The sequence below is a fragment of the Nyctereutes procyonoides genome, unplaced genomic scaffold (assembly GCF_905146905.1).
Source record: "Nyctereutes procyonoides isolate TBG_1078 unplaced genomic scaffold, NYPRO_anot_genome, whole genome shotgun sequence".
NCBI lineage: Eukaryota > Metazoa > Chordata > Mammalia > Carnivora > Canidae > Nyctereutes > Nyctereutes procyonoides.
In genome coordinates this window covers 28005462-28025620 of record NW_026575049.1, presented here as the reverse complement: position 1 = coordinate 28025620, position 20159 = coordinate 28005462, and the positions used below count along the sequence as shown (strand labels likewise).

The window sequence follows — 20159 nt, the reverse complement described above, 5'->3', positions numbered from 1 at the left end:
TCTCTTGGGCTCTCAGCTCCACCCTTCTAGGACTGGGAGTCCCCAGTTCCTCCCTGCCCTGGGCCAGACTTACCCTTGAAGTCCATCAGGAAGGGGAGCGTGGACACCTGGCTCCAGGGCAAGGTTCTCTGCTGGACCTCACCTTCCAGGCCTGCCCCCTCCAGGCCAGCAGCCTCTGCCCTTGGCTGAGAGAAGACCCAGGTAGGCAGGGAAAGAAGTGAGCTTCCCAGGCAACACAGCCCTGGGGCTAGCAGAAAACTGGGTGGGGATGACCTGTCCCGTAATTCCGATGCCCCTGTCTCACAGGTCATCTATCCAATCAGACCCTTCTCCCATCAACAGGACTCCCGCCCCAGGGTGGCACACCTGGTCTTTGCCACGTGGGCTTGCCCCACCTCCCACCCCAGCCCAATCAGATCTAATGCCCTGCTGGTTGAGGTAGGGCGACCCACAGGTCATCTCGAGCCTGCCTCAGCGGCTTCGGTAGAAGCCTAGAAGCTCCGCCCAGTGACCTACACCCACCAATCAGAGGGCGTCCCGCCCCAGCCACTGCATGGCTCCACCCCCAACCCGAGGAGTGGGACCTCACCTCTCTCGGCTCCGCCCTGGCAGACCCCGGCCCAGAGAGCACCCTCCGCACCACGGCCCCAGACCAGCTGTCCCCAAGGAAGGACAGGCCATCTGGGCCCTTGTCATGGGGCTCAGGCCCCCCCGGCGGGCTCCGGCAAGACACTCGGATGGCCAGAGACCTGGGAAGGGAGAAGGGAGATGGGAATCAGAGTTCAATCAGGATTTGACTCAGTTCAACCTTCTTGGGAGAAGCAGCACAGCAAACCGCCCCTCCTCGAATGTGCCATGACTCCCACCCCAGGGGGGGGGGGCACCGCACCTGTGGTGCCACTGGAAATGCCCTTCCCCCTCATCTCTGCCTGGCAAATTCTGCTCATCCTTCAAAGCTCAGTTCCAAAGCCACCTCTCCCTCCCAGACCCCTGCAGGTGGTGGGGTCGGGCCTCCTGCGGGACCACACCATCTGCACCTCGCCGGGAGAAACCCCCTCAGAACCAGCGTGCTATTGTGGTCAGCTCCAGGATCCTAGCACCAAACACAGTGCGTGCATGGCACAGGGCAGCTGACTAATAAAAGCTCATTCTGCTCAAAGTTTAGGGAGGAAGGTCACCATTAGAACACAACACAGACCAGAGACGGTCACAGCGGGCCATGGGAGCACAGACGGGAGCAGCTTCCCAGAGGACGGGGCCGCAGGGCGACGCTGTGGTGGCAAACAGAGGCGCCTCAGGAATAGACAGAGAGGAGGTGGTGTTCCAGGCTGAAGGGCTGGCAGAGGCAGAGGTGTGGAGCGCAGAACACAGGATGTGTGGAAGGACTGAGTGACAACAGTAATAATAGCAGCAGCGGACACTTACTGAGTGCTCCCATGTGCCAGACGCCATGCTAAGCTCCTTGTCCTAATTAACTAATTTACCATCATGGGAAACAGCTCCCAGAAAAGGCTAGCTGGAGCCAGCCTGAGGAGGGCACAGAATGAAGGCGTCTGGCCTTCCTCTTGTGGGCAGAGGGAACAAAGTGGCACCCAGATCCCCATCATAGCAGGGCTCTTCCTGCCCCTGGACAGAACTGGTGAGTCCCTGTGGCCAGCTCAGAGACAACTGCCTGGAATTCCCTCCCGTGACCCCCCTGGCCAGAGCATCAGCGAAGAGGAGAGCCCGAGTGTCCTCTCGCCTCCCCACTCCCCCTGGCAACTGCAGCCCACACAGCCACACTGCCCCCTGCTGCCAGCACGGGGTGGGCAAGGATACAAGGGCTCTAACCCAATCAGCCCCCATGTGGGGTGGGGGGTAGGGGGGGTGGGGGGGTCTCTGACCCTCCTGGAGCCTTTCCAGGCTCCTACTCCCTCAGTCAAAACAGAGCCAAACCTGAAGGGCTGCGACTGGACATGGGTGCCAGAGGCATCCACACTGCCTTCATAGGCAACCTCAGCCCCACCCAGCCCCGGTGCATTGATGTGGCCCTGCCAGAGATGGGAGGGTGGAGGCTGGGCCTGGCTATGCTGCCCCAGGGCTGGAGAAACAGTCCCGCTGCACACCCCAGCATTAACTGGACAAGTGAGCTGACTGCTTGATTCTGTCCCCACATCCATAAAGCCAGGACAATGACGTCAGTCTCCCACTGTGGTGTGAGGGTCAGACAAATGTAAAGAGAATGCAGGAAGAGGTGGGAACCAGGGGGCTCCAGGGAACGTCCAACTGCAGGCCTGGGCCCTGGTTGTGAAATTCACAAGGTCACGGTCAGCGTGATTTCTGATTAAAATGGAATAAAAAAATGTAAGCCAGCCTGCCTTCAAGTAAATCCAGCTATTGTCTCATGATCCTTTTGCTTCGGGCATGTGCCCTGGGTGTCTGTCACAGTGGGGTGCAGTCAGGGGCGTCCGAACAAAGTGGGACCGGCCGGGACTCGGGGGCCAGATGGCCTGGTTGCTTAGCCTCTGCTCCTCGGCAGCCCCAGGGGCATCCACCCCCCGCATCGGAGGGCTGGGTGAATGACACGTGGAGCGCTCTTAGAACGTGGAGTAAGACTGAGGCCCAGTAAAACTCAGACTCTACTCTTAGCTAGTGTGATTCAGAACAAGTCACCTGTCTGTGGTTCACACTTTCCCCACCTGTTTCAAACCCACAGACAACCGCGCATCAGGGCCACCCCAGGTGAGAGCCCAGGCAGCAGCCTGCACTCAGCCCTTCGGGGTCCCACCTGCTTGTCCCTCACCCCTTGCCCCTGGCATACCATCCCCACCCCCAGCCTCTCAATCCCTGAACCCCAGGTTTTCCTGCTCTTCCCACCCATGCGACTCCGGTAGCACCTCCTTCAGGACATCCTGGCCCAACAACACCCTGAGGGACGGGGTGACTTCTCTGGGCCTCTACTGCCCCCCCGAGGGAGGGAGAAGAGTCCACCTGGGGGCTCCCTGGGGCCAGGTCCAATTGGGTCCCTCTCAGCTACAGGCTTCAGACAAGTGCACAGGGGTGGGGGAAAGAGGAACAGAGTGGGGGGCGGGGGCTACCTCCCCCAACCTCTGGACTCCTGGGTCTCTAGCAACACAACCTGACCCCAGCCCTGCCTGTGACCGGTAGGGGTACCCACCTACCAGCCCCTTCCCTCAGTGTCCAGTCAGGAGGCAGGTCACAGAGGGAGACAGGGCCAGTCCTTCATTCCACCCACTCTGAGCAGTGTGTGTAGCCTAAATGAGTTCTCCCCCGCCCCAGTGCACTGTGGGAAGACCTCCAGGCAGTGCACATGACTGCTCTGCTCCAGGCCAGGGACCCATGAAGCTCAGATTCAAGTCTGTCGCATAAATTATCTCATTTAATCCTCCCAACAGCCCCATGGGAACCATCTGTAAGCCTCCATGTTGGAGAAGAGGGAAACTGAGGCACAGCAAAGTTATTACTTGACGAGGATTGCCCAGCCAGTGGGTGGTGTAGAGCAATGACCTCTCCAGGCAAGGTGGTCAGTGCCAGAGATTCAGTGTCCATGTGACCTAACAGGGAGACCCACCCTGACACTCGCCCAGCAACCCTCTCCCAGTGCTCACCCTGCTCAGCGCCCCCATGCACACTCTCTGGCTCTTCCTCACTATCTCCCCACCTGCCCGGCTGTCTGTCCAGGCTCCAGCCTGCCCCAGCACACCCACTGTCCCGCATCCCCTGCCCTGCCCCAGGGCCTGAGGAGTCTGGAAGGGCAGAGGAGACTGGGAGGCTGCAAAGGCCCAGCACGCAGTGAACACGAACCACGAACATGAGTTGAAAGTAGCTCACGAGAAGGAAGGTACTTTGGAATCTCCGACTCCACCGAGCGGCCTTGGTGACAAATTCCTGACTGTCCTCAGGCCTCCTTCTCATCATCTGTATGAGGGGGCTAAAAACACCAGCCCTGGGAACTGAGCAGCAGCAGCAATCACAATACAAGGAGCTACCGTCACCACTCGCTCTGAGCCAGGCACTGTCCCAAGTGCTCCAATGGAGACACTGGAACCCATGACAACTCCATGTCACAGAGCGGGAGACTGAGGCCCTGGAAAATGTAGTGACTTGCCCGATATCTCCCTGTAGCAGGTGACAGAGCCCCAATATCTTTCTTCCCACTGTGCTCTGCGCAGGAACAGCGGCCTGGACGCACACAGGCTGCACCCCACCCGCCAGTCCAGGTCTCCCCACCTCCCCACCCATCTATCTGCATCTTTCCCTCTCAGTCCACCATCCCTGCCCCCGCCCCAATCTGCGTTCTACCCCGTGTCTCCCTCCTCCCCAGGAACTGCAGAGGTGGCTCTTGTGATCCCAGGCCCTCGACAGGGACTGGGCCAGAACCTCCAGCTCCGGTGCCCCCTGGACAGCCGCCAGGACCCCTGTGCTGGAGGAAGGGAGGCAGGCAGGAAGGGAGGCGCCTCCGCCCCTTCCCCCAGAAGCACGTCCTGCACTGGGAGAAACAATGTCCTACTGGGCCTGCTGCCGGAGGGCAGGGGTGGGGGCAGGGGCCTGGCCAGGCTGCTTCGGGCCCATCCTGCTCTGCCCCGATTTCTTGTGTGACCTGTCATCTGTATCCCACATCCCCACATTCCAGCTCTGACCTTCAGTGCTTCCTCTGCCCTTCCCAAAATCCCAATCTGATCGGGTCACCATGGACCTGGGCACCCTGGCACTTTCCAGCTGTGCCACCTCAGGCAAGTGGCTTAACCCCTCTGAGCCTCAATCTCCTCTATAAAACAGGAGTAATCATAACAACACCCACCTCCCCAAACAGGGAGAATGCTGTGAGGCAGCCAGCAGTCACAGCCAAACCTTGCCATGTTTCCCGGAGTGTACAAGCCAAAGTCCACACTTTCCCGCCTGACTCACAGCCAGCCTGACTCAGCGCCGCCCCGGCCCCGGCCCCTTCCCCCTCCTGGCACAGCCACCCTCCGGGCCCTCCCTGGACAGCCTCTGCCCTCTGCTCTTCCCCAGCTGCCCTCCCTCCCTGAGTCCGAAGGCCACGTTCTCAACACGGCCTCCTCCATTGCCCGCCCTCCCCAGACCCTCCAGTGACCAGGGAGGTCACTCATCAATCAACAATGACAGAGCGCTTCGCCTGCAGCGCGGCTGAGCTGATCTGTTTCATGACTCCTGTCACGGGCTTGTGGCCAGCACAGCTGCAGGGCTCCCACAGTGGCCCCACCCCACCCACAGCACAAAACTTTGCTGGGAGGCCCCGACCTGCTGGGAGCTCAGAGTCCGGGGAACAGCCAGCAGAGGATCGGTACGGGTAACGATGACCATTCAGGTACGGGTAACGATGACCATTCACTGAGCACCTACCGACACGTCTGGCAGAGCAGGGTGCTTTACTGACTCAAGTCCTAGATCCCCAAACACCCCCATGCAGAAGAGATCACGGGCCACCTTCAGCAGAGGAAACTGAGGCCCAGAGAGAGAAGTGACCAGCCCAGGGCACCAAGTAGATGAGAAACAGTGATGGGATTTGAATCCCAGGTGTCTGTCTGAAAACCTGAATATTTTACAGTTGCATGAGGCTTTGGCTTAGCCGCTGCTCCCCCCCCCCACTTGTCCCCCAAAGTCCCCCATCTGCCTCCCCCACCCCCACCCCCACCCCCCCAGGCAGCCACAGTACCTGTTGAGGAGATCCAGGCCACAGCCTCTGGCCAGGAGGCCATCAGGCTTCCCCAAAGGCCACACGCTATCAGAGGATGAGGATGAGGAGAGGCCAGGAGACCAGGGCTTAAGCGTCACACTCCCTGGGGGGGGGGGGGGCGGTGAGGGGGCACTGAGGCTCTGGGATGCCAGACCAAGAAATCGGGGCAAGCCAGGGCCCATGGGAAGGGGTGAGCCCCTCAAGCCCAGGGACTGCCCAGGACCTTGGCAGGTTTGAGGCCCCAAGCACACCAGACCCACTGGGCTCAGGGCTGGGCCAGGGCCAGCCCCAGAATGACCCTTCAGTTCCCCAGGAGAGGATGGAGGGCAGGCTGGGACCGGGGAGCCCATATGGCACAGCCAGGTGTGAGAACGAGGAGCAGGCCTGGGCTCAAGGTGAGCGGTGAGGCCCAACTCCCCAGGGTCCTCCCAAGCACAGCCACCCTGCCTGGCCCAGGGCACAGTGGGGCCTCAGGAAAGAGGGCAGAGATGGCCATGTAGGCCTCAGGTGGGCTGGAAAGCCATCCCCCCCACCCCCAGATAAGGCCCCCCCAAGGAGTCTCTGAGGGCCATTACCTGTGATGTCGGACATGCTGCTGAAGGACCTGAGGGGGCGGGGGAGACAGGAGCTGAGGCACAGAGCATGCTCTGCCCTCCCCTACCCGCTCCCCCTGCACCCTGGCCACCAAGAGGTCCTGCAGCCCCCAAGCCCATGTAGGGGGGCCCAATCCCAGGGCAGCTGTGCCAACCAGCTCCCCTAAACTCACAGGGTAAGAAGCTAACGTCCTTCCCCTAGGATGCCCCCTGGCCTGGCCTGGAATGCCACTGCCTCCTGGAGGCCTCCCCTGACCTCTCACCCCCTCACCTCACCCCTACTTTCTGCCTTTGTCATTCACCACTCCCATGTCTGCTCCCATGCTCATACACCCCAGTCCTGGTGGACTCTTTGGTCCAATCAATCACGCCCATGTTGATCACAGCCTCAGGATAGGCACCCATAAGGGAATACATTAAGGGCAACGTACTGGGCCACCACTGAGACGGGAACCATATGCCAGGAGGCAGGCCGTCCCCCTGCCCTTGGTCTTACCACCAGTAGACACAGCCTGGTGTTTCTGGACTGTATTTGCCGCTTGTAACTGAACACGGGGCCTGCTTTCTAGCCTGAGGTCCCGAACCCCTTGGAACATCCTCCACGTTCCCCAGTCCCAACACCTAGGCCCCCCCCCCAGGTTTAGGAAGGTTGAGGCTTGCCCCCCCAGTGGCTCTCTGGCTAGTGCTCAGCAGGGGCTCAGCCCACTCCGCCCATTGGCCTTGGCTTAGCCCCTGACCCAGGACACGATTATGAGAGCTCCAGCCATTTAAGGCAGTCAAAGGAGGCGCCAGCCTGGCCCTGACACTGGCACTGGGGATTCTGGGAGGTGGCCATTTCGAGGCATGGCAGCAGCATCTCCTCGAGCCTTGACTGTTCTCTCCCCACCCCGTTTACCTCTTAGGGGGTGCAGGGTCCTCCTCACGCTGCCGGCGGAGGATGGAGCCAGCGCTTGGGGGAAAGGGCAGGATGGAGAGCCGGTTGATCTCCTTCTCACTGTCTGTGGCCTCCTCCTGCCAATGGCCACAGTAGGGTCTGGGTCACCTCCACCATGACCCCTGTACCTTAACGTGCCTACTTTGTGCCCCTTCCATAGGTACCAATTAGGGCCCCGGGTGGAGGTGGAGGGCTCTGCGGGTGTGCAGTGGGGGTCCCAAGTCTCCTTGTACCCAGGCCCAGCACCGAGCTGGCTCTGGGCGAGCTTATATGAGGTGGTCAGCCTTCGGGCACCTCAGGTGCTCGCGTGTGAAACAGGACTGCGTGTTAGTGAGCACCAGCAGCATCCGCACCCTGAACCCGCCACATTCGGGGAGGGCAGGTATCTTACCGAGGTGTGGGGCTCAGATCCCCCCATGACAGCTGCCTCCCCAGCTGCTTCCGGGCCTCCCAGTGGCGGGGGGAACTCGCTGAGGCTCCAGGTGCTGCTGAGGTTGGAGCACAGGGAATGGGAGGAGGTACAAGCCTGCGACAGGAAGGAGGAGGGTGGAGGTGAGCAGGGCAGGACAAGCGCCAGCCACAGTCATTTACTGAATATCAGGAACAAGGACACAGCAGAGAACCAGACAGCTGGATCCCTGCCCTCATGGAGCTCACAGCCCAGAGGAGACAGACTGTAAACAAGCAGACAGATAAAGGAAACAACCCCGAACTACCAAGGGAGGAGGGAAGGAAGGTGTTCAGGGTGGGGAAGGCACTCAAACGGCCCACCCTACTGGGGGCAACACAGTGCTTTCCAGAGAAAGTGTGGTTTGGACAGAGGACATGAGGATAAGTAGGTGTTGAACAGATAAAAGTTAAGAAGGATGGTCTGGGCAGCTGGAATGGTATGCACAAAGGCCCTCAGGCAGGACTGAGACACAGTCCAGGAATTAAAAGATTGTGACCCAGAGAAAAAGGTTAGAGGGAGGAAGGGGCCCACTCTTCAGGCCTCGCAGGCAATAAGGGGCTTTGTCTTTACCTAAAAGCAGAAAAGCCACTGAGGATTTCAAGAAGTGAGAAGTGAAGGATGCACGCTTCCTTTGTTCTATTCCTCCAGGCTCCATGCACCAGACACGGGGCCAAGGGATCATCTTTAAGCAAACCCAAGATAGGAAAAGGCAGAGATCCTGACAGAGGTCCAAGGACTAGTATCTGGTTGAAAGGGGTGCCGGCTGGCTGTGTGACCTTGTGCCAGCCCCTGACCCTCTCTGGGCCCTATCATCATACAATGAGCAGTTTGAACTAGCTGGTCTCTGAGGGGCTTTCAGGCCCTTGTGCAGCTGGACGTCTCCAAGTGTCCACAAAAACCAAAATCAAAATCAAATTATTCCCCTAGTGCCCCAGGAGCAAACCCCAGACTCAGAAACCCATGCACCTCTTTCCTGCCTCCTGATACACCAAGCCCACCCCAACTGAGAGCTCCCCCAGACCAGCACATTCTTGACCCACGGTGAGGGTCCCATCAGAACCCCCAGATTTCCTCCCAGGACCAGTATCGTCCCATGCCCAGCTAAGGGTTCCCCATGGGGCCCGTGGAGCCCCACTGCCGGGCTGACGTCTCCCACCAGGTCCTGCACATTCCCAGCCTGGCCAGGAGCTCCCACCAGAAGCCCAACATTCCCACTGCCACCCTTGTTCCCCTAACCCTGCTCACCTTTAGGCAGGGCCCGCCCTGCACCCGTTGCAGCTGTGCCTCCAGCAGGGCCTTCGCACCCTCCAGGCTGGTGAGCATGGTCAGCAACTCGTCCCGCTCAGCCTCGAGGCCCCGCACCTGCTTGCGGTACTGGTCCTTCTCTATGAGGCTCTGGGAATACTGCAGCTGGATGCGGTCACGGCTCTGGATGGCCTGGGGAGAGCGGGCAGCGGGGTGAAGGGGCCACACTGGCCCAGTTCGTCCTGCCCTCTACCCTCTCGGACAGGGGCAGGCAACAAAACCATGGGCAAACGGGTACGAAGCACTTCCTGGGTGCCGGGCCGGGTGCTAAACATCAGCTCGTTTAATCTTCATGCGAACTCTCCAAGGTGGAACTTTCCAAGTTCTCTTTATTCTCATTTTACAGACAGCCTGGCCAGCAGGGACAGAGCTGGGATTCAAACCTGGGGCGGTGGAGGTGCACAGTCCAGGGTCATACTATTTCCCGAGAGCAACCCACCGTGTGCCCCGGCTTGACTCACAGCATCCCAGCTAGTGGAGGAGCTGAGATTCAAACCCAGCACATAGCACCCAAAGTGCTTGTCCCCACCATGAACACCAGAGTCCCTGGGAGCTGGACCATGGCCAGGACCTGTCACCCAATGCCGCAGTTAGAGTGTAGGGACAGAGACAGCACAGGTTCCTGGGCCCACCCGAGACCACCAGGTCACCTGCACTTTCCCCACACCCACCAGGGGCCCCTGAGGCTCATTCTAATGTGTAGACGTCAACTCCTCCAGTGGGATTCGAACTTGGTGCCAGGACAAAACCTCCTGCCCATCCCCCTGCGTGGAGAGCCCTCCACAAGGAAGGGGGGGACCTACAGGAGATGGCTTGCCCTGTGCCTCAGGAGATGAAGGCCATGGTACCCAGGGAGCCAGAACTCTGGCGAATTTCTTCACAGGCAAATATTTGCAAGCACCAACCTGTATCAGCCTTGTCCTTGATGTGGAGGGCACAGGGGATTCAGAAACGATAGGTGCCAGGACCAGCCTTCCTGAACGGGGGGGGCTCAAGTGAGGCAGGTGTGCTCAGGGGGGGTGAGGCTGATGGATCTTGAGTGCTCAAGGGCCCGAGTCTGTGCTTCTGCAGGCCTACTTGCCCCTCCCAAACCAGTCCTGCACCATGAAAGCCTCCAGCTACAATCCTAGTCCCGTCCACTTCTCCTCATATGAGAACCAGCATCCAGACTCACCTGATCCCGCTCCTTCTCGATCTCCTCCAGCTGGGCCAGGACCGTGGCCATGCGGTGCTTGTACAGGTCACAATCCTTCTGCAGTGTGCGATGTTTCAGCCGCAGGTCCTCCATCTCCTGCAAGTACTGCGGGCCGGGCGGGGTGGGGTGAAGCGGGGCGGGACGTGCCCAGGTCAGACCACAGGGCTGGGGACCCGGTCAGCTTAGCCTGAGCTTCAACCTCCCCAGCTGGGTAGCCTGGGCCACAGATTGACTTCACCTCCCTGGGTGCCTACCCTATAAAATGGGGATAACACTAATAACGACACCCTGCTGACCAACCTCGGCCTCCCTGACCATGCTGTTCCACTTCTGGCACAGTGCTGACCCTCTCCTCCGTCAAGTAACTGACTTAGGAAGATGTGCACAGAGTACTGTGGTCTCCCCTGCCAGAGTTTACCCTTCACAGGGGCAGAAAGCTCTGTTTTGTTTGCTGGTGTATCTCAGTTTTCGAGAACAAATGGATGCACATGTCTTAGCATGGTGCCTGGCACACAACAGATGCCCCGAGCAAGTGGGTTAAAGCACCATGGCGATGCCCAGCACCCTCCCCTCTCCAGGAGCCAGGCTGTTAGCCATGAGGAAGGTGAGGACAAAGCAGAGACAAGGCAGGGGGCAGGGTAGGGGGCAGGAGGGCTGCTACCTTGTCCCGCAGCTCCTCAGCCCACTGCAGCTCCCCCTGCACGGCATGCAGCTTCTGGCACAGCTCCTGCCTGCTGTCCTGGGCCTCCCGCCAGTCATGCTCCAAGATGTCCAGGAGGATGCGCTCTGAGCCTGGGGACCCCAGCCTGCTGGCTTCCTAAGGATCACAGTTCAGAGGCTGCCTCAGCCTCAGGCCCGGGGCCCACAGTGACTGTGGCAGGAGGGAGGGGGATTCACAGCCCTCAGCCCCTCCCCACTGGCTCTGCCACCTTGGCCAAGGGCCTTGACCTCTCTGGACCTCCGTTTCCCGATCTGTAGAGTGGGTGCGGCCCACAGCCCTGAGCACCCTCCAGGGAGCATCTGGGGGTGGAAATGAAGTAAGTGGATGAGGGCGTGCTTGTACAAGTTGGCCCAAATTTTATTCCTAAACAAAAACCAGGCCCGCTAGCTCTTGCTCTGGCTCCCACCCACCGCCCAGGGCAGCCAATGAGTGCTATTTCCAAAGCCTATCTCCCCTCAACCACATCAACAAGGGATCTTCACAGGGGCTGAGCCTGGCCCAAGTGGATAGACCACAGGCCCGAGATGCAGCCCAGAGACCCACACTCTAGTCAGGCACCCTAACCCTATGAAATACAGCAGAGTCCAGACTCCCATCCCCCACTCCCTGTGTAGAGCATCGGCCAGGCAGCAGGCCCACCCTGCCACTGACCCACCACTGACCTGCCACAGGACACCAGGCAAGCCTCAGGGCCACCCAGACTTCAGGGGTCTGAACCTTTCCAGGGTTGCAGACTCCCCTACAAATCTGAGGGAAGCAGCAGGCCTCTCCCCACAAAAAATGCTCACATGCAAAATCAGGTGCATAGTTTCAGGAAGTTCAGAGACTTCTTGGGGCCACCCACAGGCCCCAGACCAAACACCCAGGGAGAGCCCAGCACAAAGGACCCTCCACTCAGAGCTTAAGACAAGAGCCAGCCAGGATTCCGCCTCCAGCTCCAGAACCTCACTCTCCAGGCCTCAGGAGGATGAGCAAGCAGCAGGCTGTCTGACACCCCCCCACTGCACACACCCCCTCACGGCCCCGCGCACCTGCTGTAGGCCCTCCTGCAGCTCCTGCAGGGACGCAGTCAGCCGCTGGTTCTCGGCCCGAAGCTCGGACACTAGGTCCACGTTGTCTGGTTCCTTGTCTTTCTCCTTGTCCTCGGCCCCGGGGAGCGGGCCCCTGGCCCTCCGCAGCAGGCTGCACTCCTCCTCCAGCCGGCTCACCTTGAGCTTGAGCTGATCCACCTGGGGCCCAACACAGGGATCAGCCCCAGGAGGGATACAGTCCGGGGAGGGGCCACCAGCAAGGCCATGGCCGTCTCCCGTGGCCTCCAGGGTTCCCTGAGCAGGAGTCCTCCCCGGACTGGTCTATGAAGAAGGGACAGGCTGGGGAGTCCCCGGGGAATCTGCTTCAAGGACTTGTGGGCAGGGGTACTTCACCCCCACAGACTCATCTGTCCCATAGCTCCAACACTGAGCACAGGTGATGCAGCCCAGTGCCAAGAAGACACAGGAGGAGGACCGTACCAGCAACAGAGAGAGCCAGGGCCTGGGCCCAGCTCCGCCTCCAACTCAGTGTGACCATGGGTGAGTCCCGGCCCCTCTCTGTGCCTCGATCTCCTCACCAGTGAAATGGGCCCCCCTTTAAGACAACAGATGGGTAGAGGCCTTCAAATTCTCACAGGCTGGCTTTAGAACTGCCAGGGGGTGTGACGGTGGCTGTTTTCACAGCTTTCTTTTTCTTTTTTCTTTTTTTTTAATTTTTATTTATTTATGATAGTCACAGAGAGAGAAAGAGAGAGAGGCAGAGACATAGGCAGAGGGAGAAGCAGGCTCCATGCACGGGGAGCCCGATGTGGGATTCGATCCAGGGTCTCCAGGATCGCGCTCTGGGCCAAAGGCAGGCGCCAAACCGCTGCGCCACCCAGGGATCCCATCACAGCTTTCTATAAAATCCCTGAACTGGGATGCCTGGGTGGCTGGCTCAGCAGTTGAGCATCTGTCTTGGGCCCAGGGCATGATCCCAGGATCCCAGGATCGAGTCCCACATCGGGATCCCTGCATGGAGCCTGCATCTCCCTCTGGTTACATCTCTGCCTCTCTCTCTGTGTCTCTCATGAATAAATAAATAAAATCTTTAAAAAAAAATAATAAAACAAAAAAATAAAAATAAAATAAAATCCCAGAACCCCAACCTGTCACCGGTTTAGTGCATGCAGCCAGAAGCTGGCCCAGGGTGGTAGGTGGGCAGCTGCGTGACGGCCTGGCCCAGAGTGACATGCACACACAGTCTGCTGGATGATAAGCACACTCAGCCAGAGTTATTTTCCATGTGGGGTCCAAGGGCGCTGGGCAGTGACAAGAGCAGCTGCAGGTGGCAGGCCACAAAATGAAGTCACTGTTGGGATAAGGACACAATGACCTCTGGTGCTCTGCACAGGCGTGCCAACGTCTGGTGCCCTACGAGTGCCCTGGCCTCTCTTGGAAATGGCCTGTCGCCCCACACCCCTCAGTCAGGCAGGGCCACACACATACACACACATACACACAGACACACACACCACACACATACACACACCACACACATACACACACACCCGTGGGTCTGGATGCTGGGTCAGGCAGCTCCCCTCCTCCTCCACAAAGGGCTCAAAAAGAAATTCATGACTCTCACATTCCTTTCCCCTCACAAAACATGCTTTGTGAACCACCAGAGAAAGACAGCTAGTTACAAGGGCTGTAGTCACACCCTCTCCGGCGAACTGCAGCCACACACCACGGCCTCTGGCCTGACCTGCGGCCAGCAGGCGCCCCGATGAGCTCAGAGACAGGGCACTTGGGAATCTTCCCTGAACACCAGGAAACACGGATACATTTAATCCTGGTGTACAAACTCACTGAGCACAAAATTATAGCATTCGGTCCTTAAGTTTATGTTGCTCAGAAATAACAGCTCATTAAATTTGCACCTTATAAAACACAGTATTAAATCACAGCCACCACACACCTGCCCATGGAGGAGAGGGGACCCAAGCGGCCAAGACAGGAATCAGCAGCTGTTCTGTTCGTTTCCATCTGCGACACCTCTGTTACTTTTTTGGCAGAAAAGCTCCAAAAAAGTAAGGCAAGTTTCTGCTAACTATGTTTAAAGAAAATCTTATCTATTGGTTGAAGTTCATCCCTTACCTTGCGTTCCCTAAACCAGGGAAAAGCAGTTACTATCTGCCCAGGGGCAGGTGACCTCACCCGGGATGGTCATTAAGAACATGCACCTGCAGCTGACCTGCAGACACACAGAGGCACCTCCCCCTCCTGTTCTTCATGCCCCTACCACACGCAGGAAACCCCAGACAACTGTACACAAACACACACACACACACACACACACACACACACACACACGACACCACCACCACCACCACCACCCCCCCGCCCAGGCACATACACACTTCTGCCACTGCAGGGGACCCAACCCAAAGGTGAAACAAGCCATGCCCCTCCTGACTCCCCTGGGCTGGTGACCGTCCTACTATCCTGAGTAGCAGACCCTTTTCTTCCAGGAAAACCTCACAGCAAACCCCACATATGTTTCAGGAAAAGCAGATGTGGTGAAGAGTGGGGGGACCCTAGGCCACCCCCAGCAGTGCTGACAGCAGAGTCAGAAATCCTTCACTCTTGGGATACTGGGAGAATGCTCTAGCCAACCTCTCAGGGCCTGTTTCCTCATCCAGAAACGGGGCACTAACAGTGTGCCTCCCCCCGGCACCCGCCCCAAAGGAGCCGCTAAAGAAGTCAAGGAGCTGGTGCGGAGCAAGCACTGAGGACCGAGCCTGGACACCAGGTACCGTGGTTCCAGCAGCCGCAGCCGCCACCTCCCATGAGGACGACAAGGCAACAGAGGCACAGGGAGGAAGCCGTGCCAGTGCCACCCTCTGCTCAAGCTGCCGCCAGTCTGCAGGCCTCCGACAGCCCCATCTCACACCTAACACCAGGCCGATGCTCAGATGACAGCCTCACGGTCACCTCGCACCCTTGCATCGGCCACCTACACTCCCAAACAGGCCTGGTAGCCATTCAACTAGCGGCCTCAACGTCCCCGACCAGGACTCTCTTCCCCAAACACCCCAACACCGGTACCTATGGCCTCTCATGTGCCCCCCGTCGTCCACGAGTACCCAGCATACCTGCTGCACCACAGCGACAGGAGGCTCATGGGTGAGGGGGCTGCAAATCACAGCCAGAACCCCCCCCAGGGGGCCTCGCAAGGTATCGGTGGAGAGAGCGTCCTGTGTGCTGCTGGCACCGTTAAATCCTCGATAGGCACTGGCTCACTAAGCCCTCTGGACAACTCCCTGCAGCACCGAGACTCCAGCTCGGCCCCCACACTAGGTCCCAGCAAGGAGCCGAGAAGGCAAGTCTCGGTTTCTCGGCCTGTACATGGCGCAGCCACACGCGCCACCCAGAAGAGGTGAGATGGCACCTGGATGGGAGGAGGCAAAAGAGTGTCGTCATGGGGCAGGGGCCAGCGCCGGGGCTGGCCGATGTGGTGCGCAGCCAGGTTGGGCTGCTCCCTGGCTCAAGGGCTCTGTGACCTTGAGCGAGGGCCTCCGTGACGCAAGCCTCGGTGTCTATGCTTCAAAACAAAATCTGGTGCCTGGTGCCTCGGTGGGATAATCTGGGTGTCGCACGGTCACACTTAACGACAGCGGCTCACGACAATACAGGTCTGAGCCCAGCGGCGCAGGCCTCCATGCATCTCAAACTCTTGGTTTTAAACTCCTGGAATCCTCACTAACCAGGGCTGCTTCTTCACCTCAGCACTGGGCTACCTTAGGCTGGAAAACTCTTGGCTGAGGCGGCTGTCCTGCACACTGCGGGCTGCTGGGTACCAAGAGCACACTGCTCATTGTGACCACCAAACATGTTTCCAGACACAGCCAAGTGTTTCCGGCGGTGGGCCACGTCACCCCCAGTTGAGAACCACCATCATAACTCAATGAAGTCAATGCTACCAACATCCCCGTGTTACAGATGAGAAACTGAGGTACAGGCCTGAGAAGGGACTTGCCCCAGGGTACAGCGGCCAACTGATGGTGGCTCTGGGACACAGGCCAGCTACCACACAGCAGGCAGTTGTGGTAGAGGTTGCCCCTAGCCCGCATCCTCCCCCACCCGGCCCTCGACCCCCAGCACCTACCGCCAGCTGCAAGTCCCGGCTGCGCAGCACAGCCGAGTTCTTCTCCTCGCTGAGCTGTGCCAGGCGCATGGCGATCATGTAGTTTTCATCCTTGAGCCGCAGCAGCTCCAGGCTGCCTGCCTCCCAGTCCTCCCGCAGCCGCTGGCAGCGCTCCTGTGCCTGCTGCTGTTCCCGCAGCCGCTGCTCCAGGCCTGCCCGCTCCTCCTCTAGCACCCGACCCCGAGCCTGCAGCTGCTGCTCCCTCTGCAGCTGGCTCTTGCGAGCCTCCCGCAGCCGTCGCACCTCCGTCATCAGGAACTGGGTCAGGCCCTCCGGCCCCTCCTCATCTGCCAGGGACAGGGGAGAGAAGCGGTCAAGCCAAGCAGATAAAATCCTGGGGGAGAGCAGCCTGCACGGGAAAACCCAGACTTTAAACACACTACATGGCAATTCTGGAATGTAGTTTTCTAATTCCGGAGTAGAGAAACCTTCCTAATCAAGATACAAAATTTAGAACCTGTAAGAAGAAAGATGGACAAATCCATACAAAAGTTTTTTAACTTATGAACAACGTAGGGGAAAAAATGTAACAAAAAAAGTTAAAAGATAAACAGGAGGAAATATAACAAATATAACAGGACTCCGAGCCACAATATATAAAGAGTTCCCACAAGTCAATAAGAGCTATAAGAGAAAAAAATGGACAAATCCATATAAAAATGTTTAAGACTTCTAAACAATCAAAGCTATAACAAAAAAGTTAAAACGTAAGAAGCAGGGATGCCTGGGTGGCTCAGTGGTTGAACATCTGTCTTTGGCTCAGGGTGTGATTCCGGGGTCCGAGATTGAGTCCCACATCAAGTTCCTTATGGGGAGCCTGCTTCTCCCTCTTCCTGTGTCTGCCTCTCTCTGTGTGTCTCTCATGAATAAATAAATGAAATATTAAAAAAAAATTAAACGTAAGGAGCAGAGCAGAAGAAAATATAACAAATATTAACAAAGGATTCACAGCTCCAGTATACAAAGAGCTCCTATGAATCAATAAGAAAAAACAAACCAGGGATCCCTGGGTGGCGCAGCGGTTTGGCGCCTGTCTTTGGCCCGGGGCGCGATCCTGGAGACCCGGGATCAAATCCCACATCGGGCTCCCGGTGCATGGAGCCTGCTTCTCCCTCTGCCTGTGTCTCTGCCTCTCTGTGACTATCATAAGTAAATAAAAAAAAAAAATTAAAAAAAAAAGAAAAACCAAATAAATATGGGCAAAAACTACAAATAGGTAAGTTCCAAAACAAAATTGGTTAATAAACAAAGGAAAATATACCCCAACTCACCATCAATCACTGGTATAACCATAATGATAATAGTAGCCATGAACATTTGGTTTCATTCTTTTTGCCAAGTAAGTATAATAATTTATTTAATTTCATGACAACAGTATAAAGTAGGTATTATTACTACAACCACTTGAAAGACAAAAAAACCCTAAGGCACAGGAAGTCATTTGCCCAAGGTTTACTAACTAGTAAGCTGTGAACTACATCTCTCAATGAAGTACAGACTTAAAATACTATTTTTGATGTATCAGACTGGCAAAAATGTTTTTAAGTGATCCCCAGGATTCATGAGGGTACAGCAAAATGGGCCGTTATACACTGCTGGTGGGATAAGTATTCATTTAACACTTAAAATTTTACTTCCCAGATCAGCTCCTCCATTTGCACAAACATACACATACATACAAAGATGTTCCCAGCATCATCGGTAAATGTCACAAAACTAGAAACAACCAGGCTGTCCATGAACAGGGGATCTCTTAAATGACTTATGGCACAGCATCACTAATAAACATTTGCGGTCATTTCAAATAAGTGTACCAAATGTGCAAGAATCACTAAAATCAGTTCTCAGGGAAAGTGAAAACCGGAGCAACTCATGTAGGATGGCCCCATGCGTGTGTGAGTGTGCGTGTGTGTGCAAATGCAAAGAAAAAAGAGGACTCACCCGACTGTCACCAGCCAAACAGAGCTAAACGAAAAAGTAAAGATCTTTTCTTTTTATTCTAAAGTCGCCCAGAGTATCTGATTTACACAGGAAACTGCAAACCCTGTACGCCTGACACATACATGTCTGAAAATAATTTTAGGAGGAAAGAGCCATGATAAACGTGCAGGCTCTGAACTCAGACTAAATGGATCAGAATATCAACCTGGGCAAACAGCTTCAGGTCTCTCTGTGCCTCGGTTTCCCTATCTGTTCAACAGGGATAATGGAAGCGCCTTCCCGACAGTGATGAGGTAAGGAACCTCTGCACTGGCGTCCGAGGCGCCAGCAGCTACTGCGGACTCACTCACCAAGGATCATGGAGCAGCGCTGGGCAGGTTCCTGGCCTGTGAGCAGCGTGAAGTGCTCCGGGTAGTAGAACTCCAGGGCTTCCAGGAAGGCCTCGTATCCCCTCTTGCCACGGCAGCGCAAGATATCCATCAGGCGCCCTAGGAGTGGCAGGGGATGCCCCAGGGTCAAGGTCAGGGCTTCCCCCAGTGCCTAGCCACTTCCTCCCCCTTTCTCTCCCCGTGCTTCAGGGCCCACATTCCCCAGACTTTTTATTTCCCCAGATTTTTGAACCAGTGACACACACAGGGGCCTGTCTCAACACATCAGTGGGGAGAGCCTGTCTGCCACAGCCAGGAAGGCCAGGACCCTCCTGCCGTGGCACCTGTGCTTTGACCCATCCCCAACCCCCAGCCTGCCCCCTCCCCTCAACACACAGATACAGGGCCAGCAAATACTCCCTGCCTCTCCAGTGGCACACAGGAGCCCCCTCTACCCCAAAAGCAAACTACTCTTATTTCTCCAACGGGTCAATGCCTGAAATTCCACCATTAGAGCTTCATCCCTTTGCTAACTTTAGTTCAAAGACACACCCTGTGGGAGAGGGCACCCTCACAAAGTTGACGGATCTTGAGCCCTTAAGGAAAAACGGCTCTCCGAGGAATGTGTGGCGCACAGAGGGAGAGGGCAGAGAGAACCCAAGACATCAAAGGCACAGGAAAGGTGCCCGGAGGTCCCAGATTAGGCTGCACTGGCGACCACATCCAGCTCCCCACTCTCAAGCGGGCCCAGGAAGTGGGAGGAAGCTCCAAGCCCGATAAAGCCCAGATGCCCGACGGGGCACCGCGCGGCCGGCCGCTGGGTCGCGGCGGGGGTCCCGCAGGAGGCAGGGCGGTGGCGCCTGAACCCGGCCTCCGGCGCCAGGGCTGCGCGCGCCGGTCCCGGGGAGGGGGCGCTCAGCCCGGCCGGGGCCCGACCCCGCGCGCCCCCCGGGCTCACCGGTGCGGTTGACTCGGCACGGGAAGCGGTAGGTGCTCAGCACCTCCTCCTCGTCCTGCTCGTCGATGACCCGGCACTGGCGCAGATACGGCGTCAGCTTGGCCGGGTTGAGCGCGCGGGTCAGCCGGTGCCGGACGCCCTCGATCCGCTCCCACAGCGCGTCCTCCTCCGCCTCGGACCCCGAGCCCGCGCCGGCCTCCTCCTCCGCCTCTGCGGCCTCGGCCCCGCCCGGCATGGCCGCGTCCTCGGGGTCTGCGGGCCAGGGGCGCGCGGGGTCAGCCGGGGGCCCGGGCGGGGCGCGCCGCCGACCCCCCGGGGCGTCGCCGCGGGACCCGCCGCCCGTCGTGGCCGGAGCCCCCGCGCCCCGCGCCCCCGCGCCCCCGCCCCGGGACGCACCCCCGGCTCACCCGGCTCACCCGGGACTCACCCCGCACGCCGCAGCCGCCTCGGACTCCCGGGTCCGCGCTCGGGCGGCGGCTCCGCCGGCGCAGGGGGGCGGTGTCCGCGGCGCCCCGGGCTCCGCCCCCGTGCCCGCGGCCGCCCGGGCTGCCCGGGCCCCCCCACATCGCGCTGCCCGGGCCCAGCGTCCGGCCCCGCCAGCCGCCCGCACGTCCGCCCGCACGCCCTCCTCCCGGCCCTCCGGCCGCGCGCCTCCCCCCGCTTCCTGTTTCCCGCCGGCGCTCCCGGCCCCGGCCCCGCGGGGTCCCGGCGGCCCGCCCACACCTGCCCGGCCTCCGGGAGGGCGGGGCGGGGCGGGGGCGGGCCACGCACGCTG

General features: G+C 58.5%; 1 protein-coding gene across 2 annotated transcripts in view; it reads right to left on the bottom strand.

Annotated features, from left to right (window-relative positions):
• CARD10 (caspase recruitment domain family member 10) overlaps positions 1 to 20159 on the bottom strand; it is a 28302-nt gene that overhangs the window by 5438 nt on the left and 2705 nt on the right. Inside the window, exons 1-14 of one of the 2 annotated variants that reach the window (XM_055328888.1) lie at positions 19812 to 19893; positions 19385 to 19636; positions 18409 to 18546; positions 16079 to 16404; positions 11929 to 12126; positions 10838 to 10993; positions 10156 to 10281; positions 8922 to 9113; positions 7617 to 7751; positions 7187 to 7302; positions 6274 to 6302; positions 5678 to 5801; positions 590 to 749; positions 74 to 185 (exon numbers count right to left, since the gene is read on the bottom strand). In XM_055328888.1, the coding sequence (XP_055184863.1) occupies positions 74 to 185; positions 590 to 749; positions 5678 to 5801; positions 6274 to 6302; positions 7187 to 7302; positions 7617 to 7751; positions 8922 to 9113; positions 10156 to 10281; positions 10838 to 10993; positions 11929 to 12126; positions 16079 to 16404; positions 18409 to 18546; positions 19385 to 19619 (2047 nt within the window). In that variant the 5' untranslated portion in view covers positions 19620 to 19636; positions 19812 to 19893. Of the gene's footprint in view, positions 1 to 73; positions 186 to 589; positions 750 to 5677; positions 5802 to 6273; positions 6303 to 7186; positions 7303 to 7616; positions 7752 to 8921; positions 9114 to 10155; positions 10282 to 10837; positions 10994 to 11928; positions 12127 to 16078; positions 16405 to 18408; positions 18547 to 19384; positions 19637 to 19811; positions 19894 to 20159 lie in introns of those variants that run through there. The other variant, XM_055328889.1, reaches the window with a different exon arrangement.